The sequence below is a fragment of the Gopherus evgoodei genome, chromosome 4 (genome assembly GCF_007399415.2).
Source record: "Gopherus evgoodei ecotype Sinaloan lineage chromosome 4, rGopEvg1_v1.p, whole genome shotgun sequence".
Lineage (NCBI taxonomy): Eukaryota > Metazoa > Chordata > Testudines > Testudinidae > Gopherus > Gopherus evgoodei.
Window position 1 is genome coordinate 92107500 of NC_044325.1, and position 19054 is coordinate 92126553.

Consider the following 19054-nt stretch of genomic DNA (forward strand, 5'->3'; position numbering starts at 1 on the left):
GATATCTCCAGTCTTCTACCCAAAACTGGCTCTACACAGAGCCCCCACAAAAAGAGCCCCATTGAAATAAATGGGACTCCAAATGGGGCATGTACATAGCAGGATTGGGATCTTGGCTTTTATCTGAATTTATTGCTTTGTCACCATTTCCAGAATCATTAAGTTTAGAAGCTGCTAATTGATAGTGATTTAAGAGCATAATGGAAGATGCATGTATTTATTAACAAACTGATGCAGATTTTATCTGCGCTTACAATGTATGTTTCGTCGATGGTGGTGCTTGTATATACTACACTCAGAACTCCAGGTTCACACTTGGCCTGCTTGCCAGCTGATTTAAATTTTCTGTTTATATGCGACTTAGATGTGCTCTTATAATTCCTCTCCTTCCTTGTTGTTTGTTCCCCTCAAATACTTGTGGGAGCTAATCCTGTTCTCCAGGTCTGGCTTGTGATGTGAGGTTTAAATCAATCTTCCACATCACAAATTCAAATCCAATTTGGCAAAAACCTATAAAATGACTTAAAAATATTTCAATTAGCAATATAAGTCACAGCCAGTGCATGTCACTGTCACAGAGTGACTGGCCCTTTTAAGGAGAGATGGGCCCAGCCTGTAACTAATCGACTGCCTCTCAGCTGAGGCTGTGGACCTAGGGGTCAGTTTGATAGCCTGAAGACTACGTGGTCCTATAAAAGCTTGTGAGAACTCAGTTGAGCTAGAGACCTGCAGGGATCAGGTAGGTTCTTTCCAGGAGAGAAAGTAACTTAAAGGACTTACCGGTGTGCCAGAGTCCTGAGCAGGGGCATGGCCTCAACTGGAAGAGGTGAGGCCTTTCAAGATTTAAAGGCCCCAGGACTCCGGGTGTGGCTGGGAGCCCCAGGGCCTTTAAATCACCCCAGAGCTACCAGCTGCAGAGGCGAATTAAAGGGCCTGGGGCTCCGGTTACTGCGGAGCTCTAGGCCCTCTAAATCCCCACGGGAGCCTGGCTGCTGGAGCTCCAGTGGAGATTTAAAGGGACCAGGGATCCCCGCAGTGGCCGGAGCACTGGGCCGTTTAAATCCCTGCCCGAGCCTGGCTGCCGGAGCTCTGGCAGTGCTTTAAAGGGTCCAGGGCTCTCTGCAATGGCTGGAGCCCTGGGCCTTTTAAATCACTGCCGTGGAAGCCTGTTCAGTCCGGCACAGCGTACTGGCTCTTGCCGGTATGCCGTAGTGGACCAGACCGGTTTACTTTCACCTCTGGTTCTTTCACCCACTATAGGAGCCTACCTATTTGACTTTCAGGCCGATGGCCTGGGGAATGAGATCAGGGATTAGACAGGCTATTGCAGGATTCCTGGGATCAGAGCAAGAACCTGGATGGCTCTGACAAGTGAGAGGTAAGGGGAAAGCCTTTGCTGGGAACTGTCATAGCAGTATTTTGCCTTCATTTTTGTTTAACCAATAAACTCAGGCCTGAGGCAAGGGCTTGAAACAGACTCTCTATTATGGGATGTCCTCTCTGGACTGGTGAAACAGCCCATGAGTTAACATGTAGTAGTGCCATGCGCATGTGAAATTCCAAAGAAACAGTCTTTACCAGCAGAATTGGGTAAATAATTACAACAATTATTCATTGAATAATTAGCAATATTTGAAAAATATTGCAAAAACTATCAGATAAAGAATTTGACCAGCTTTTATTACCAAACTGTGAGCCATTCTCCTCCAAATGTGATAATAGCTGAATATTTTTAACATGAGTTTAAGCTTCAGCAGGAAGAGAATCACAGGCACTGATAATTCAATGATGTTCTGTTATCACTCGCAGAAAATGTTCTACAAAGTTTATCAGTACGTTTAATGCCTTGCTTTGGCTATTCTGAGTGTATAGCTGCCAGAAATTTTCTATGTTTGCAACACAAAAAGATTACATTGATGGAATCTTACATTTATTTCAGCTAAAGTGATGGAGACCCTGGAAAACAACTTACTCAAGTTGTCTAATACAGAATACAGTGATCCATTTTTAGGTGAGTTTCTTTGTTATCTCAAGTGGCAGTTACTTTTAAAATTTGTTTTTCTTGTTTAACTCTCTCTCAGTTGAAACCTCCATTCTTGAAACTGAACTTCCAACTTTTGTGTGAAAAGGCAGACCTTTGATAAGTTAAAACAACAAAAATATATAGGGACTGTTTTCAAAATGTTGGATAGGCTTTTTTGTTCATTAAAAATTCATGTATACATGTTGACAACTTCTGTTTGTAGTCAAAGTACATTGACACTTCCTCCTTTCATTCACCCCAAAAGAGTATATTAATTATAATATCAGAGGGGATTGGAGTTGGAAAAAGATACCAAACTTGCAAAAATAAAATCTGCAAAATAACAGATTACATAACAAATGTTGACTCTGCAAGAAAACATAGACACACAGGATATATGAACATACATTTTTAATTTCCTTCATGGAAAACTTTGAAATATTTTCAGTAAGATCAGAGAGTTGCTGATGGGCGAGAACTGATTATATGGTTTCATGTAGCTCTCAAAAGAATTAATAGAAATTCCATAAAGCTTTCTAGTCCTAACTTCCCTCCTCTCTTCTGGTGTTTTAAATTGGCCTCTATTAATTTTTCCTTTGCCAATTTGGAAAGCACTTTCGTGGAATGTCTAGAGAATGTAAATGTATAGATTTTTCCACACTCTTATCAGATACTTTTAAATATTGTGAAGATATTTTTCATACTCATGAAAATAACTTTTTTCTATCACTGTAGTTTATAATATGACCTCTCAGAAGTTTACGATTTAGTTTCCTTGTTACTATTTCTTATTTTTCACATGCAATGATATGTTTTAGGATGGCTCACAAATGCTGCAGGGACTTTTTTAAAGAAAGGAATTATACTTATGTTCTAGAGAAAACATATATATATATATATATATATATATATATATATATATATATATAAAATAACTTGCAAAACTGCAATAATTTTTCAGAAAATTGTTATATTTGGGGTATATTTGTCCTAGTAATGATGTCACTTAAATCTTTTTGAAGATCAAAGAATATCAGGGAGAAGTCAGTTCTAGACATCTTATGTGTACCTACAAAAAGAGTGTACATGCAAACACAAATAGTAACTGTGTAAAATTATGCATTGATGTACACAACACAGGTAGTTGGACACACAAATATCTGAATTGCAAGCACATGTATTTTTTGGATGTAACTTAAGCAACTATTAAAACTTTTGTTGGTCACATTCAATATGATGACTAAAAATAGCAGTTTCATATTCCCACAACAGATCAGTCTTTATGCAGACACCTGTTTGTTTATTTTTGGTTAGAGGCATTTCTGTAATTCTTATCAACCAAATATTTCAGCATTGATTTCTCTCATTGCCCTGAATATAGTATTTGGGAAGATAGGTGAGTCTTTATGGTTAAAAAGGGCAAGTGGCAATCAGAATGGGAGTGTTGGCTTATTAGTGTAGTTGCCTCCTAGGCAGTTTAGCAATCTGAATTGCTATCCCTAAATATTCCAAAATCATGACTCGGGCTGAAAAATTGTGAGATTGGCTTAAAATTCATGATTTTGTTTTAATAGTTTGCCCATGGGCTCTGTTGAGATCCTGGGACTTGGCTGCTTCTTGATTTCGGGGGGGAAATACATGGTGGCATTTCCTCAATACTACCTACTTTATGGTATCAAAATAAGATGTCACTTACAGTGAACTGTGCTGATCTGAGACCCTCTCTGGCCTTTTTTACATGACGGATGAAATAGTTAACACTGTTGACATTTGTTATCACTGAACATCTGAGGTTAAACCTCACTGAGATGGATGAGACAACCAGCATCCACTGAGGACCCACCTTGTCCTTGCCCATTCTGTGCCATTTAACTTCTGGATTGTTATACTCTCCACTCAGTAACCAGTACCTGCTCAGCTTCTTCAGAAGTTGATTCTTATGGCTTGTCTATACATAATTTTGAAGTTCTTTTAGTATATTGATTTAAATTTACTGAAATATGCTATATCAATGTACACATCTTTATACCAGTATAGCTGCATCCACCCTAGGGGAATTGCATCTGTTTCTGAATAGATATAGTTTAATTAATACAAAAATTGTGTGCAGACCAGCCCTTAGTGGAAAGCATTAAAGGGTTGGTTGCTGGGGATTAAGTTATTATTGTGATATTGCCCAGCGTCACAGGTGAGATGCTGTCTGTTCAGCCCATGTGGTCAGCAGAACTGCTCACACACTCTGGACTAAAATGTGCCTTCAGTTACATTGGAGTAAATTCAGGGTTACTCCATGGAATTGCTTTGGCTTTACAGCAATGTAACTGAGAGTAGAATGTTGTATTTGCTTTGTTCAAGCAAGAAGAAAGTGATATAAATGGAAAATAAAATCCAAAAATAAACAGTGAAAATTATTTAAAAATAGAAATCAAGCTTTCAAATTTGTTTACCAAAGGACACCAGATAAATCCAAAGTGTGACTAAAAATAAAAACTGAAGTAACCAATATGTTTTAAAATGCTGTTTGACTACTGATCTCTTTGCAATCTTACTTCATGATAGGTAACTTAAGAGTCCATTTTTCCTTTTCATTCTGAGCCACAGCAAGCAGAAGGATCTTGCTTTTAAAGTGTTGATCGCTAAACAAGTAAGGATGACAAAGCACTATTAAATGCTTTAGTCAATGCTAGTACATTTTGATGTAGCCTGCATAATACACTTGATTAATGGGCTTCATTTCCTCAGTGAACCTCTTACAACTGCCCCATGAGAACACTAAAGATGCAGTTGAAATTAAGTGAGTGTGGTAAATTTTTAATTAGGCAGCAGAGTGTGGTAAATTTTTAATTAGGTAGCATCATAGCTGCTTTTTTTTAAGATGTATACTTCTGTGTGGTGTTTTCTTTAGTTTGAGTGGTAGCTATGAACAAATGAACACGAGAGAAGAATTAGGTTCTGATCCAAAGGTCACGTGGAGTCAATGGAAAGACTCCTATTGACTTCACTGGGCTTTGGATAAAGCTCTAAGTTTGTTGCAGGTATAGGGAGCCTTCTGGTTGGGGGTACCAAACCAGGTCCTTCAACACCGAGGGCAGGGTTATGCAGTCACTCATCTTTAGGTCTCTGGCATGATATTTTCCCTAATGCCTTACAGTCAGTATACAGAGTCTGAGGATCCTTATGTGAATGGGGGAGACAGGAGCTTGCAGAGCATAAGCTTGGAGATCTGACTAACCCTCCATTCCTCAAAGAGCTGTTAGTCTGACCCTCAAACTTTAGCACTGTTTCTCCTCAGTCTGCTACTCATTCATCTTATTGTTCCTGGCTTTTGATTATTCAGAGAGTCTCTGGGGCCTTTTCTAGCCTTCAATGATTTCTTTCTGAAGAGGAGGACTCACAACTAAGGGGTCAGTACAGCAGTTAGCAAGTGTGAGGATTGTTACATTTTGCAAACTGGCCACGAGCGCATGGGAAACTGATCAATGGTGAGGATTAAACCTAGGATTGTGAGCACTCAAAATACTGCCATCTTCCACTGGAGTGATAGGTGCAGTTCATCTGTCTGTGAGCTAGTAGCTCCTCTGATGTCTGATGCTAAAGGAGACATTAGCATTAAACCAGTCTTTTGTATGTGTGTGCGAACAATTTTGTGCACAATCTAAAAGAAATTGTAAAAAGTGAGGAAAGGCAGCACTGTCATTCCTGTAGTATTTATTTTCCATGTATTGTAAGAATAAATATATTTTTTTTAAATGCTGCATAATAAACAAAGTATAGGCAAAATTGAAAGTATAGATTTCCTCTAGAACAATTACATGTGAAACAGGGAAGTTGAAAGTTGCAAGAACACACTGATGTCATTCCATTACAAAACACTACTCCTACATTAAACATTCTGGGATAGATTTTCAAAGTCATTCTAATGGGGCTTAGGCACCCACTGACTCAGAATGGGAATTGGGCACTTAACTACAGGTTATAACAACACACCTTACAATGTTTTTGTAAGGATGGCAGAGTAGGCCTAGCCTAAGATTCTGTGCAACATAAGTAAGGGTTGCGGAAATCTGCCACTTAATTTCATATATTTTGATACAGTTATAGCAGTACAAAAGCTGTGTGCCTGCTGAACTGAGTGAATGAAAGATGCAATGGAACACTAAATTAGAAGCTATTTTATCACCCACCACAATACTCTGTGGGTATTTGTTTGGGGAAAGAAATATATGTCTAAGATTGCGTTCTAGTTACTTTCGTTTTTTCTACCATCTTTTTTTCCCCCATAAAGACACGGCCCATAAGGCCCTCTACTTAATATTGGGCTTGTTCCTCAGATGGATTTCATTGGTATATCTTTACTGACTTCTTTAAGTGAACTCAAACATGACTTCAATAGAGCTAACAGTGATTTATACCAGCCAAGGATCTGGCCCATTCGTCTTGTATCACAAGGCATTGGGCAAAGCAATGCAAAATTTAATTGAATGAAAATAAGCCAAGTCCAGTGAGCTGAGCCAACTAAATGTAGAAGGTCACATAAACAAGAAATGTTTTTAGTGTGGCTACATTTCTAATGGTTCTAGAACTAATCTGTTGATTGAGTCCTTCACAGTGTCGGCATATAATCAAGCATTATATCATCTTTAGATTTCAGACAAAGTGTAGAAATGCTTGATAAAAAAGCATACTAATGCACAAGGGTGAAGTAAAATAATCAATCTGGGAGTTAATCAAGGAAGGATTGCACATACATACAGACCTATAAAGGAAATTGTTTTCAGTTTTAAAGATCATGCAGTTGGATTCATTAATGGGAGTTAGGTAATTAAAGGGAAACTTTTTAAGAATTGTTTTTTCAGTTTAATTTTGAATCTGTGTTGGAATCTGCTCTTCTGGGGATTTCAACTAGGGACTTCCGGCTCCAAAGCAAGGATGCTGATAGTTGAAGTAATATTGAATTTCCATAAATAGTCACCCAAATATCCTCTTCCCAGCTTTTGTAGCATTTAGATAGCAGTAGTTATTACATAACATGTTTTGTAATTTCTAATGGGCTGATGAGAGCTGGCAAAATTAATGTTAATTAGCTTGCTTTAATAGGCTTCCTACTGTTGCACTAAAAACTGCAGCACACATGAGTAAAGTTTAATTGTGTTGTTTATGTATCTGACAACAGAGTTTTGTGTTGATTCTGCTCTGTCCTCAATACTAAACCATTTCCACTACTACTCTGCCCTTTATTTATATGTATTGCCTTCAATTATAACCACTACAGGACAAGCAGCAAAGAATCCTGTGGCACCTTATAGACTAACAGACGTTTTGGAGCATGAGCTTTCGTGGGTGAATACCCACTTCCTCAGATGCATGTAATGGAAATATCCAGGGGCAGGTATATATATGTGTGCTAGCAAGCAAGCTAGAGATAACGAGGTCAGTTCAATCAGGGAGGATGAGGCCCTGTTCTAGCAGTTGAGGTGTGAAAACCAAGAGAGGAGAAACTGGTTCTGTAATTGGCAAGCCATTCACAGTCTTTGTTCAATCCTGAGCTGATGGTGTCAAATTTGCAGATGAACTGAAGCTCAGCAGTTTCTCTTTGAAGTCTGGTCCTGAAGTTTTTTTGCTGCAGGATGGCCACCTTAAGGTCTGCTATAGTGTGGCCAGGGAGGTTGAAGTGCTCTCCTACAGGTTTTTGTATATTGCCATTCCTAATGTCTGATTTGTGTCCATTTATCCTTTTCCGTAGAGACGGTCCAGTTTGGCCGATGTACATAGCAGAGGGGCATTGCTGGCATATGATGGCATATATTACATTGGTGGATGTGCAGGTGAATGAACCAGTGATGGTGTGGCTGATCTGGTTAGGTCCTGTGATGGTGTCGCTGGTGTAGATATGTGGGCAGAGTTGGCATTGAGGTTTGTTGCATGGATTGGTTCCTGAGCTAGAGTTATTATGGTGTGGTGTGCAGTTACTGGTGAGAATATGTTTCAGGTTGGCAGGTTGTCTGTGGGCAAGGATTGGCTTGCCACCCAAGGCCTGTGAAAGTGTGGGATCATTGTCCAGGATGGGTTGTAGATCCTTGATGATGCGTTGGAGGGGTTTTAGCTGGGGGCTGTATGTGATGGCCAGTGGAGTCCTGTTGGTTTCTCTCTTGGGTTTGTCTTGCAGTAGGAGGCTTCTGGGTACACGTCTGGCTCTGTTGATCTGTTTCCTTATTTCCTCATGCGGGTATTGTAGTTTTGAGAATGCTTGGTGGAGATTTTGTAGGTGTTGGTCTCTGTCTGAGGGGTTAGAGCAGATGCGGTTGTACCTCAGTGCTTGGCTGTAGACAATGGATCGTGTGATGTGTCCGGGATGGAAGCTGGAGGCATGAAGGTAGGCATAGCGGTCGGTGGGTTTTCGATATAGGGTGGTGTTAATGTGACCATCACTTATTTGCACCGTGGTGTCAAGAAAGTGGACCTCCCGTGTAGATTGGTCCAGGCTGAGGTTGATGGTGGGGTGGAAGCTGTTGAAATCATGGTGGAATTTTTCCAGAGTCTCCTTCCCATGGGTCCAGATGATGAAGATGTCATCAATGTAGCGTAGATAGAGAAGGGGTGTGAGTGGACGAGAGCTGAGGAAGCGTTGTTCCAGGTCGGCCATGAAGATATTGGCATATTGTGGGGCCATGCGGGTGCCCATAGCAGTGCCACTGATCTGGAGATATATATTGTCATCAAATTTGAAATAGTTGTGTGTAAGTATAAAGGCACAGAGCTCAGCAGCCAGTTGTGCTGTGGCATCATCAGGGATAGTGTTCCTGACAGCTTGTATTCCATCTGTGTGTGGGATGTTTGTGTAGAGAGCCTCTACATCCATGGTGGCTAGGATGGTGTTTTCTGGGAGGTCACCAATGCATTGTAGTTTCCTCAGGAAATCAGTGGTGTCGCGGAGATAGCTGGGAGTGCTGGTGGCATAGGGTCTGATTAGAGAGTCCATATATCCACACAGTCCTTCAGTGAGAGTGCCAATGCCCGAGATGATGGGGCGTCCAGGATTTCCGGGTTTGTGGATCTTGGGTAGTAGATAGAATAACCCTGGTCGGGGCTCTAGGGGTATGTTGATTTCTTCTGGTGTTAGTGTAGGGAGTGTCCTGAGTAGATGCTGTAGTTTCTTAATGTATTCCTCAGTGGGATCTGAGGGAAGTGGCCTGTAGAATTTGGTATTGGAGAGTTGTCTGGCTGCCTCCTTTTGATAGTCAGACCTGTTCATGATGACAACGGCACCTCCTTTATCAGCCTCTTTGATGATAATGTCAGGGTGGTTTCTGAGGCTGTGGATGGCATTGTGTTCTGCATGACTTAGGTTGTGAGGCAAGCGATGTTGTTGTTCCACGATTTCTGCCTGTGCACGCCGGCGGAAGCATTCAATGTATAGGTCCAGGCTGTCATTTCGACCCTCAGGAGGAGTCCATGTGGAGTTCTTTTTCTTGTGCTGTTGGTGGGAGGGCACCCGTGTATCAGTGCACTGTTCAGTGTTGTCCTAGAAGTATTCTTTGAGTCGGAGACGGCGAAAGTAGGCTTCCAGATCGCCACAGAACTGTATCATGTTGGTGGGGGTGGCAGGGCAGAAAGAGAGTCCCCGAGATAGGACAGACTTTTCTTCTGGCAGAGTAGACCTAGCCTAAGATTCTGTGCAACATGAGTAAGGGTTGCAGAAATCTGCCACTTAATTTCATATATTTTGATACAGTTATAGCAGTACAAAAGCTGTGTGCCTGCTGAACTGAGTGAGTGAAAGATTCAATGGAACACTAAATTAGATGCTATTTTATCACCCAGCAACATCACCATTTGCAGTACAGTTGGATAAATACAGCACAAAAGTGTCTGAATTTGCTTCAGATGTCCTTTTCTTCCTCCGGCCCCCAGTTGTGACATTATTCTGTGGATTTTGAAGAGATCAAGTTTTATTCTCACATGGAAAGCAAATGATCATAAGTTCAAGCACTCAGAGCACATTTGAAATTCTCCATCCAAGTGTTTGTGCAAGTCGTGGTATATTTTATGGAACGCTGTTTGCAACAGCAGAGTGCCCTCAATAGAGCCTCCGAAAAAGGCAATTAAATGAGCCACACAAAGAATCTGACCTCACTTTTTTTTGTACCTATGACCATATAGCTGCACACAATTACTTTGTGTCAATGAAACTTAGAAGACCTATACATACAGTGCACTTGGTGTATTTTATTTGGGCTGGGAAATTGTTCAGCATCTCTCACTAGAGATTCAGACAAGTATCTGACTGCACTCTTCTCACCTAAGATCATGGTTGGGCGACACATCTTTTCTTTTGTCAGTGGGATCAAAAGAAAATTGCATTTAAATTTTTCACCCAATATGCTTCTGGGCAATAATCTTACAGTAGACTAATTTTTTTCCCAGGAAAATAACTTGGTCAAAGCTTTTGTTGTACAGAAAGAAAGAGATGCAAACCCTTCTAAAATTCCTTAATCCTGTTAACCTTGTATGTCTACCTAAACTCTTACCTTCTCCCTGAGAGATTCAAACTCACACTGGCTTCTTTCAGACCCTCCTTGTGATGATATTCTTGACACGGCCATTCTTACTCATGGTGTTGAGTAGTACTTTACTCAGGCAAGTCCCATTAAAGTAATTTGAAATGGTGATAGAAACCTCCCTATAAGAATTATGTTCATTTACTCAAGGAACAGAAATAATACCATGTGACAATTGTGACTAGTGACAACTAACCAACACAGCTCAAAGTTTGTATGCAGAGTATAAAATAGTGACAGAATTATTTGTGACCAATCTAGGGAATAAAAATCTCACCAAAAATTGTTTTAAATTAAAAGTAACCTTTAAGAAACATCAATCTACTTGTGAAAGTTCCTGATCAGGGAAAGAGGCAAACTTAAATTAATTCTTTAGTTACTACAAATTATTACCTCTAATAGGTTGAAAACAGAATTTGGTAATTAAGGCTATAATATAATTGCATTCTTCATAAGACATCACAAAAGACCTAAGGTGCAGCCTTGATGGATCAAATTCAATATTTAGATACTTTTTTAAGAATATGTAATCTTTCAATCTTTATGGAAGTTTATGGCAATGTCTTCATTACAGTCTCCAACAGCTCACCACTGCCTGCCCCCTGCCAGAACCTTTCATTCCTGGACGCAACCTGCTTTTCACTGGGGCATGTAGCTACACGTACCCTACATGCTGCTGCCAGTGGTGTGCAGAGTAGCCTTAGGGTTGAATTTCCAAAAGCACCTGAATTATTTTAAGTCCCAATTTCAGAGGCGACTTGGGACATAGGAGCTGCTTGTCATTTCAAGTCAATGGGAGTTAGTCTCCTAAGTGCCTAAATAATTTCTGGAGTTGCGATTTTAGGGTACTAAATCACTATTCAGACACTTTTAAAATGTTAATTTCTCTATGCCTGGGTTCCCTATCTGTAAATGGGGATAATTATACCTTGTTAACTTGCATGGGTATTGTGAAGATAAGTACATTAAAATTTGTGAATTGCTCAAATATTGTGGTGATGAGCACTATTGAAAACCTGATGAGGTAATTAATAATTCTGTATTCAGTGTGAAGTATAGCTGCTACTCTGTAAATATAGCATGGAGCTGCTGCATCTTTAATGATGAGCTTTAAAAAAAAAAGAAAGAAAGAAAGAAATACCCACTCTGTGAACACTGTCCCATGCTGTGCCCTGAATGAGGTAAGGGTCCTGCTAAAAAATAACGTGATCATGTCATTAAAGACCGTATCATAACGCATATGCACAAAGGGATAGAATTCAAGTTGTATAGGCATCTATAAGCCTTGCATGTCCTAACTTTTGAGTGTTTGACTTTGCAAACTTAATGTTTAACAGATTTTAATTAATATTGATATATTTGTCTGAATGTCCCATGCTGATGTTCCTTTTCTATTCAGGTTATCAACAAAACTTGCATATTTTAGGACTGAAAATTCCATTTAAACAAATGGCCTGCTAATTTCTTGATGAAGGGTCAAGTTATGATTTCAATGGAATTCTCACTTGACTAAGAACTATTGCAGGGGTTCTCTGACTTCATTGCACCACAACCCCCTTCTGATTATTAAAAAAAAAATTGATGACCCCAGGAGGTAGGACTGAAGCCTGAGTCTGCTCAAGCCCCACTGCCCCAGGTTGGTAGCGGAGGGGGCAAAGCCTGAGCCTCACTGCTCTGGGCAGGGGGGCCAAAGCTGAAGCTCAAGGGCTTCAGCCCCAGGCAGGGGGCCCACAACCTGAATCCTGCATCCAACGAAGTGGGTATTCACCCACGAAAGCTCATGCTCCAATACCTCTGTTAGTCTATAAAGTGCCACAGGACTCTTTGCTGCTTTTACAGACCCAGACTAACACAGCTACCCCTCTGATACTTAACCTGAATCTTGCCACCCAGGAATGAAGGCCTTGGTCTTTGGCTTTGGCCCTGGGTAGTAGGGCTCAGACTTCAGCCCTGGGCCCCAGCAAGTCTAAGCCAGTCCTGGTGACCCCATTCAAAGGGGGTTGCTACCGACTTTGGGGTCCCGAGCCACAGTTTGAGAACTGCTGAAGTATAGGATCCAGCCTTGAATGTATAGGTTGAAGTCACTGCATAGAGTTAAGGATTGAGACTATCCAGTGATGAGAAAATCCTTGAAGTACCTCACTACTTTATTTAATGGCAGTTTTTAAAATTAAATTTCCTTGTCAATGTGCTATGTCTTGTTTAAAACAAACAAAAACCATACAGTATTCTACACAATAATAGTAAAAAAAATAAAACTTTAGCAATATTATGTAAGATGTAAAAATGGGAGCAGCAATATGTCAATATTTTCTTATACAAGAGGTGCAGGGGTGTTTATTTTAGGCATTATTAGAAGGCATTATTAGATGTGAAATGGCTCCCATAGCCATAGACTCATAAATTTTAAGGTCAGAAAGTACCATTGTGATCATCTAGTCTGACCCCCTTCATGTTGCAGGCTATAGAAGCTCACTCACTGACTCCTATAATAGGCCCCTAACCTCTGGCTGAGTTACTGAAGTCCTCAAATCATGATTTAAAGACTTCAAGTTACAGAGAATTCACCATTTACACCAGTTTAAACCTGCAAGTTTAAACATGTCCCATGTTGCAGAGGAAAATGAACTGCTTACCCCCACCCCCAAGGGTGTCTGCCAATCTGACCCAGAGGAAAATTCCTTCCTGACTGCAAATATGGCAGTTAGTTAGACCCTGAGCATGTGGGCAAAACCCACCAGGCAGATACTACAGAGAATTCTTTGCCAGATAACTCTGAGCCCTCCCCATCTAGTGTCCCGTCTCCTGCTATCCAGAAGACACATACTTAACATGGCCAAACCTTGGTGGGGAAACCTGTATCCAAATTATATACTGAGTGCTTTCAGACATTACCAGACAATGGGTTCCTAGAATTAAAAAGTCTAGTCAACAGTTTTTAATCTCTTACATTCTTTCAGTGTGAATTTCACAATGATCTATTTAGATTTAGAGTTTGCTTATGCTCAAAGGCTAGATGCCTTCTATGATGTGTAAGCACTGAAATCACATTTTTATGTGACTGAGAAGGCAAAACAAACAACATATTAACCAGACTCCTAAGTTTCTGATCAATTCTGAAGGAGAGGTCTACCGTCCTCCTGAGCGATGCCGGGAACGCCTTTAAATCACTTTCACTACTGAGTGTGGAATGCAGGGCCAAGTGCATATCATGTGCTTCCCATCTACCATGTATAGCATTCTGAAATACTAGTGATCATTTTAGATAGATAGATACCTAATGTCATTAAAGTCAAATCCTTTCCCCATTGACTTCAGTAGGAATATGAGTTAATCCTAACTTTAAAAGTAAAAGTCACTTTTTTAATTTTTTTTTTGTTTGCTAAAATTGTCAAAATGTCTGTGGTTTTCTTTGAAATACCACTCTTCTAATTTTTATTTTTATTTTTATTTTTTTTTTGCTTTCTTCATGCTCCTACCTTAATTTCCCAGGACTAGAAAAATTTAACTAGTACAATATAGAAAATTTCCCTCAGCAATAGTATAATTTACAGATATTAATGATCATAACAGCTTATTTATCCACCTGCATGGCTACCATACTGCTTTTGGGCCTTCAGAGTACTATAATCACACAATCAATCAAGGCTAATGAAGTTTTAAATAAAACTTGCTAAGTGACTTCTGTTCAAAAATGACTTAGCAATTAAAATAATCTCAATGTAGTTTACATGGTTACTTAACAAAAACGTGTAACTTTTTATATTGGAAATAAAGATTTCCCACTAATTATGTTAATTGCTGAAAATAATATTACAATAACTGTCATTTTGTTCTTAATAGATGCCAATCTTGCAAACATACATGCTCTTACTTTAAGCATATGAATAATCTCAGACTTTAAAGTAAGTTAAAGTTAAGTATTTGCACATGTGTTTCAAGGATCAAAACCTAAGCCTTCTTTCTTTTGGTCATATTCTGGGAATTCACATGAACACCCCAAATAAGGGAGAATGGATGTGCTGTTTAAAGCTGTGATAATGGGTTCCTGTATTTTGTCTCTGAAAAGGCCTGAAAAAGCAGCCCACACATTATGCCTTCAGGAGCCCAAAGAATCTATGTAGGGAAGAAATATGCTTAGGAGTCATTTCCAGAACAAATAATATGAACATAAATATAATGATCCTGTCCTCAGAACTCCGGTCCAAAATCCTGACTGAATTCAGTGGATTATTCCTGATTTATACCAACGAAATAACAGAATCTCTGTCTAAGACTCATTTGCGGAGTGCTTGCTGAGAGGCTATAGGTTTTGAAGGGATGTGCGGAACGAGAGCAGACACCCTTTACCATACAATTCTGTTGTGGACTATAAAAACCCTACTAGGCAACTTTGTACAGCATGTGCCATTATCACCCAGATGTTGTTTGTTTCTTCTGTTTTGTCACTGTTTCTTTCTGTAATGTGGAGTCCTTGTGGCACCTGAGGGACTAACACATTTATTTGGGCATAAGCTTTCATGGGCTACCTGTATTTTCCATTCCATGCATCTGATGAAGTGAATTTTAGCCCATGAAAGGTTATGTCCAAATAAATGTATTAGTCTCTAAGGTGCCACAAGGACTCCTCATTGTTTTTGCTGATACAGACTAACATGGCTACCACTCTGAAACCTGTTACTGTAATGTGTCACCACTGAAGTTTTTGTGTTTTTTGTTGGTTTTTTTTTAAAGAAGGGCCTTCACAGTCTGATATTTGTTTTGATAGTTTTGAATTGGACATTATAACAGGGAAGAAGTAGCATAAGTGCCTCAATGGATAGATTTTGAAATTTTTACCAACACGTTTCATTAAATTAGGGAATTGCAACTTGCCCTTCCCACCGCCACAGATGTAGTTTGAAATAATTTTGACATTAAAATATTTTATTTCTTCAAATGAAGTTTTCAAAGACCTTCTTTCAAATAATGTTTCTCTTGCCATGCCTTACTGTAATGAAGTCTTAAGTAGACTCTCTACTATTATGTTAAAGTAAAGAACAAGTGTTAAATTATGCATGCTCAGTTGATATATTTAAATGCATATGGGCAGATTCTCAGCTGATGTCAAACTGTGTAAGCAGATGGAACTATGCAACTGAGAATATGATCCATTTGCTGCAATTCTGAATTAAAATAAAAAAAATGAAAGCACATTAAAAATTGTCTTTAACAGGGCATGTAAACTCTTTGAGACATATGAGGGGAAATCTCTTTCACTGGCATTACCCTGTCCAATGTTTGTGTCTCAAAATAGCTGTGGGACAGAAAACACTATTGTAAAGAGGAGGAAGTTGGCTTGGAGATGTGGTCTGAAGTTTGCAAAGAAGCCTATTCTGAAGTTCCTGGCTTTAAGCCAGATGCTCAAGTTCCATAAGCATAGTTCTCTGGAACCAGGCCAGCTTTTGGTGGTTCCATCCAGTGGCTGTCCACGATCCACAAGAGCAAGGTCAGTTGAGAGATTTAATCAACCATGACAGCTATACCAGTAATCATAGCTTCTGGCAAGTCATGATGGCAGAATAAGGGGATCAAATAAACAGTAAATTTCCTACAAGGTGGGGAGAGAGCATGAAGTAGCAGGCTGTTCTGATGGTCATTCCTTGAAGCTGCTGGCAAATAAAGCCTCTCTTTGCTTTGTAATCATTTTAGGACAGATGCTTCCAAAGAGTGTGAACTAATCTGGGACTGAGAGTTCCTTTTGCTGTCTTTTTGGATAGACTGAATTTTAAAAAAAATCCCCAGACAATTAAACTTTTTAATCATAAATTCCAGGGATGTCTCTTCTTTGGCCTTTGGCAGTTGCAAATTGCAGTTCAATGTTTACTTGCTTTTGTATTTTATAGTCTAAATTGTGGTGGAGAAAGATGACAAAAGATAGGTGCTGGTATAAATGGAAAAACATTAGGTTTCAAACTTTTAAAATCAAAACCTACTGAAAGTAGCTTTTTAAAATTTCACTATTATCTATGACATTCTGTATTAGTGAAGCTGGATGCTCTGTGATGGGAACTTTCAAGATTATATTTGAACTGAAATGGCCCAAGACAATTAATTTTATCTTTGGACTTGGAGGGAAACTCCACTTAATGGAGCATGATGAAGAAAAATCATTAACAGAATGAGAGAGAAATTAATTTTGTATAAGAAGAAGAAAAAATGCTGAATGATGGAGAATACATCGCTCCATTAAAAAAAATACATATTTGCAGAAAACTGGCATGAATAACACTAGTCATGAATTGAATGTTTCAATTCAGGTGACTAATCTTGTGTACCTTTTCAATGGTATCTGAAACCTCTGAATAAGAGTAGCTACTGTATTCTCTTCTGAGGTAACTTTGGACATGATTCAATAACACACTGAACATTTTTATGTCAGACCACTCAACCTATGAAAAATTAATTTTTGATCAGAGACTCTGGCATGGAAAAATGATAATATTGGTTGAACTCATCTCCTTATGATTATACCTAATACATTACTTCATGATCTTTCAAATCAGCAAATCAATGTACAAGCACTGAATTGGGTCAGCTTTTCTTCTTGGTGTTTAGATGGGCGTACCTTAGTTTTTATACCCCTTTTTTACACTAAAGTCTTAAAAATAATGATGAATCACAAATATATACATATGCTCTTTTAAAATTCAGGATAGCATTCCCTGCCTTCCCCTCTGCTGTGCTCCACCGCCTGAATACCTTTCACAGAACACTATAGGTGATTTTAAGGGATGTGTGTGTGCATATTTGTATATGTATGAAACAATTACAGTCAAAACATATACAAACCTTTATTTCTTTTCTATTAAAACCCTGTTTTACTTCTAAATTTCTTGATCTTTCTGGTAGCATGACTAAATATTGCTTCTAAAGCCTTTCTGATAGCTGTATTTCAAATGAGATGATAGGGAATATCTTCTTTCAGAGAACATGTAATGTAAATAAGAGATGGTATCCTTGGTCAGCTAAAATGACTTAATGCACAGTAGTAATGGTACGTTCAGCAAATGAGGTGAGACACTTCAGAACCTTAATTGAAAGTTATCACTTTTTGGCAAAACTTTTTAAAGTCCTGCAATTCACATAGGGTCTGATCCTGCAAAACTTCCTTCGTGTGAGAAGCCTTTACTTATGCAAGTAGTCCTTCTGGAGTTAATGGAACAATTAATGTGCAAGAGTTGTAAGATTATGGCTCTGTCTTTTTTTCTTTTGTGTTTCGCAGCCTCTATTCCATGAATTTCATCTTGTGAGGTGCTTAATGATTTCAGTTGCCATCAACTTCAGTTGAAGGTGCTCAGCACCTCCCAGGATTGAGCTCTATCTGCACTGTTTCAGACTCCTAAACGTTATAACTCTTTCCCAAACCCTCCACGACTTGTTGATTCGTTCCCTTTGTCCGTCTTTTAACCATATTCTTAGCTGTATTCATTTTTTGTTGCTCTTTATTATTATTTGTCTTTTCTAAATACTATCCCCTCTCATGGTTTTAGATGTCTTTTCTGTCTTGAAATGGGTTTTATTATGACCTATTGGTTACTACTTGTTTAGATTTTGTTCATGTAAAGTTATTAGAGTTACACTGTTACCTGGCACACTGGGTCAAAGGTTCTATATAAATGGTTTGTTTACATAGAAATCTGGAGTATTGTGGTCTTAACAATCAAGTGGCACATTCACTTGACTTTAACACAGATTACTACAGATCTGTTTTAGTTTATAGCAGGATCTGAGTTACTGAGTGCTCATTCTGTGTAATTGTGATGTTAATTAAATTAAAAAATAAACAATTCTCCATATAACTCCTAATTTAATAATGTATCTCAATGTTTATAGGCTGCATAAAATAATCCTGGTTATTTTTTTTCTGTAAGATTTACTCTGTGGAATTCAAGTGCTCACCTATACACTAACTGAAAAATACTATATTACGGCAGCTGTGATTCTAAGCAAACAAAATTCAAGGTTATCGTTCCCACAGCATCCATTACTTGTTCTTGAGAGCATATTTAAGGTTTAAAATTAGTGGGTTAAGTGCTATTCCGAGTTACTCTGATTTTCACAAGCTGATGTGAAAGCTGAAATGAGAACTTGGCTCACTGTATATAGTGGTAACTTTGTCTTTAAATATGTCTATATAGCTGCAATATGGCTGAATTGCAATTGCAAGAGGAACAATTTATTTGTTCCCCTTTTCTTTTAAAAATTCGCAAAAGTAAGGCATCTCCTAACATATATGCATATAATAATGTCATTGATGTGGTGGGGAAAGTAATTTTTATCTATTTTAATATCCTTACTTTCTAGGTACTGAAGTACTCTGTATACGTCACAAATATTTTTAATACTTTCTTCTCACAAATCCCTCGAAGTAGGGAAGGGTTAGGCCAATTTTAGAGGTAGGGAACTGAAGCACAGAGATTAAGTAACTTGT

General features: G+C 38.8%; 1 protein-coding gene across 3 annotated transcripts in view; it reads left to right on the forward strand.

The window, feature by feature from the left end:
• Positions 1 to 19054, forward strand: part of ANO3 (anoctamin 3) — a 403783-nt gene that overhangs the window by 243189 nt on the left and 141540 nt on the right. For all 3 annotated transcript variants that reach the window (XM_030560189.1, XM_030560192.1, XM_030560190.1), the window contains one exon: positions 1940 to 2011. In XM_030560189.1, coding sequence (XP_030416049.1) covers positions 1940 to 2011 — 72 coding nt within the window. The remainder of the gene's footprint in view (positions 1 to 1939; positions 2012 to 19054) is intronic.